General features: G+C 57.7%; 1 protein-coding gene across 1 annotated transcript in view; it reads left to right on the forward strand.

The window, feature by feature from the left end:
- POU2AF2 (POU class 2 homeobox associating factor 2) overlaps positions 1-2329 on the forward strand; it is a 7418-nt gene extending 5089 nt beyond the window's left edge. Inside the window, exons 3-5 of the mRNA XM_057384816.1 lie at positions 387-429; positions 1034-1329; positions 1940-2329. Coding sequence (XP_057240799.1) covers positions 387-429; positions 1034-1329; positions 1940-2329 — 729 coding nt within the window. The remainder of the gene's footprint in view (positions 1-386; positions 430-1033; positions 1330-1939) is intronic.
- Positions 2330-2812: the final 483 nt, after the last annotated feature.

The following is a 2812-nucleotide window of genomic DNA, read 5'->3' on the forward strand; positions in this document are numbered from 1 at the left end:
ACACCTTTGCTGCCAGGAGGGGCCGGGTGAGCTGAGCAGGAACACGTCCGAAAATTCGCCAATTTTGGCCACCCRAGGGCTCAGATCTCACCTTACTGARACCTTTCTGGTTYGTGCCAACACCGAAATGGCTGCACTGAGGGYCCCTGGGAGAAGCCAGTTATCTCGATACTCCTCCTCTTATCAGCCCTGCACAACACCTTCACAATCTCTGCTTATCTACATCCATTAATGCCCCCGAGCTGGAAATCACAGAGTTAAACCCTCCACAGCACCCAGGCTCAAGGAATGCACATGAATTATACCAACACCTCCCTGAACCACGCTCTCAGGGAGCTGAATTGCTTTAAAAAGTCATTTTTTAAACATTTCTTTATCTTTCTCAGGGCAGCACCGGCGCAGCGCAGTCGCCCTTTGGCCAAATTCCAGGTGAGGCTTTTCCTCCACGGATGAWCCCGTTCCATGCAGGTGGGATGGCTGGCACAGCCCTGGCTGTTCTCCTGCAGAGGGCATGGAACCAACCCTCAGAGAGAGCCCAGGAGGAAAGTAATTAAAAGAATCCAAAAAAGAACAGCGACAATCTTGTACGGAATTCTCCAAGAGAGTAATTAAAGCGGTTCCCACCTCTTTCAGCAGAGCAGCCACGCTGAATCCCTCCTTTTCCTCCTGTGCTTTCCAATTTTCTCTGGAGCTGGAGAGAGAAGGAGGCACAAAATCAGGAGCTGACCCTTGAACTCTTGAGAAGGGAAAATGAGCGAGGCTGGAGCCCCCTCCCCAAGGGCTGGAGCAGAGCCAGGAGGGAGCACAGSCTGGCTGAGCTGCCCTGGAGCCCCCTGCCCTCCTCCTCAAATCTTCCCCCAACACTTTGAATCTCTGCRGGAAGAACCAGCAGCACCCGGGCTCACACCAGGATGGATTCCTGGGTGATGCTGGCCAGAAAAGAGCTCACTTTGCACCCCCAGAGGTGTCCCCAGCCCCGTGGCTGATGTTAGAGTTTTCCTGACGATTTYCCAACCCTTTTTCTGCCCCCCAGGCTCTCCCACCGCCGCCGGTTACTACGGCGTCCGGAGATCCTTCCCGGCCGAGCTGGATTTCCACAGCGCCAAGCAGTTTGTCAGCGATGTCTACTCCTCCCCTCTGGGTCCCAAACCCTTCCCGTGCGATTCCTCTGCCCCTCAGGGCTGCCCGGCCCTCCTGGAGCCCTTTGTGTCCGAGCAGTTCGGGGATCACCGCGCTCCTCCTGCCCTCGCAGCCGGCACCGGCTCCTTCTTCAGCGCTCCGGCCCCTCTGCTGCCATCCTTCCCCGGCGACACGGGACACTTCGTGCTGGTCAGTGGCTCCATCCCCCGGGGACAGCTCACCCCGTTAAATGCGGGGTTTGGTCAAGGGGGAAGGATGAGGCTGTTTCAGGAGCAGCCACAGCAGCTGGGGCAGGGTTTTAGGGGAAGGTTTTTCACTCTGATCCCGTCTAATCCTCGCCTTTTCCTACTGGAGACACCCATGGAGGTGGCCCTGAGCTGGACAGCGCTCCCAGGCACGGGGTGGGGGTGGTGGGGTGTCCTGTGCACGGACAGGAGTTGGATTTGGTGATSCTGGYGGGTCCCTTCCAGCTCAGGATTTTCKGGGATTCTGTGAAATCTCCCTCCTGGAGTTTCTAGGGACAGCCCTTGGTGACTCCAGGCTGTCCCTTGTCCCCATCCCAGGAGCCAGCTCCACTCGCACCCCCAGGATAGAGCTCCTGGGTGCAGGGCGGGTCAATCCTGCTGGGATTTTATTCTACTAACAGGACGGATGCTTCCTTTTATCAATTTTAGCACCAAACTCTTCCCCAGAGCCACAAAAACCCCTCTGAGGTTCCCAGGGATAGCCATTCCACAGCCTCCAGCGCAGGCTTTTTATTCCTAAAAGTTTTTCTTTCCTTCTCCCCGTTTCCCTGCAGAGAGAGCCCTGGGAGCAGAGTTCACCCGAGATGCTCAGCCAGCCTGACCCTGCGTGCTCCGACCCTCTGCAGGCGCTCTCCTCCAGCTCCAGCTGCCTCTCCCTGCCCGATTCCGGAGGCGTTTCCCCTTTCCGAGGCTCGGCTTGGACCCCTGGAGCCCAGCCCTACCCCCTGCACCCCCTGGAAGATGCCCACTACTCGCCCAGCTACGCTTCCTGCTCGCCCTACGGCTTCTCCCCGCTGGTGCCCGTGGCCACCGAGCCCTCCAGGGCGAGCCAGCCGTGCCCGGAGCAGCCCCCGGAGCCACCGCACCTCCCCGAGCACTCTCCCTGGGCTAAGGAGGATGGAAATGCCCTCTGGGGGACTTATGAAGGCAGGAGAACTTACTGAGGAGAGAGAGAAACGGACCGGCACTGAAGGAAATTTTGCTCTCCTTCCTAAAACCCGGTCCTTAGAGAGTGCCGGGTGTGCCATGCTTTGAGCCCTGCTCACAAACACAAACCCCGGGACACGCCGGGTTTAGTCGGTCCTGAAAGGAATCCCTCCCATTKTGCCGCAAGTAAAAAGCTCAGCCTRAAAAACGTCTGCGCCCTGCAGGTTTTTCCTCCCGGTGAGGATTTCTTCTCAGAGGGTTTTTGCAGCCTCGGTGGTTGGGTGGCTCTGCAGGGTGTGGGCGCTGCCGTGCCGAGGAAATCTCACCATCCCTGCAACCTGCAGAGCCCCAAACACACATCCCAGAATCCCAAAATCACCAGGGTTGGACGAGACCTTCAACATCTTCCATCAACCCATCCCTGACATCCCGACTAAACCATGGCACCACATCCAATCTTTGTTTAAACACATCCAGGGATGGTGATTCCATCCCCTCCC

Source organism: Malurus melanocephalus, unplaced genomic scaffold, assembly GCF_030028575.1.
Source record: "Malurus melanocephalus ecotype Western Australia unplaced genomic scaffold, MMel_1.1 scaffold_749, whole genome shotgun sequence".
NCBI lineage: Eukaryota > Metazoa > Chordata > Aves > Passeriformes > Maluridae > Malurus > Malurus melanocephalus.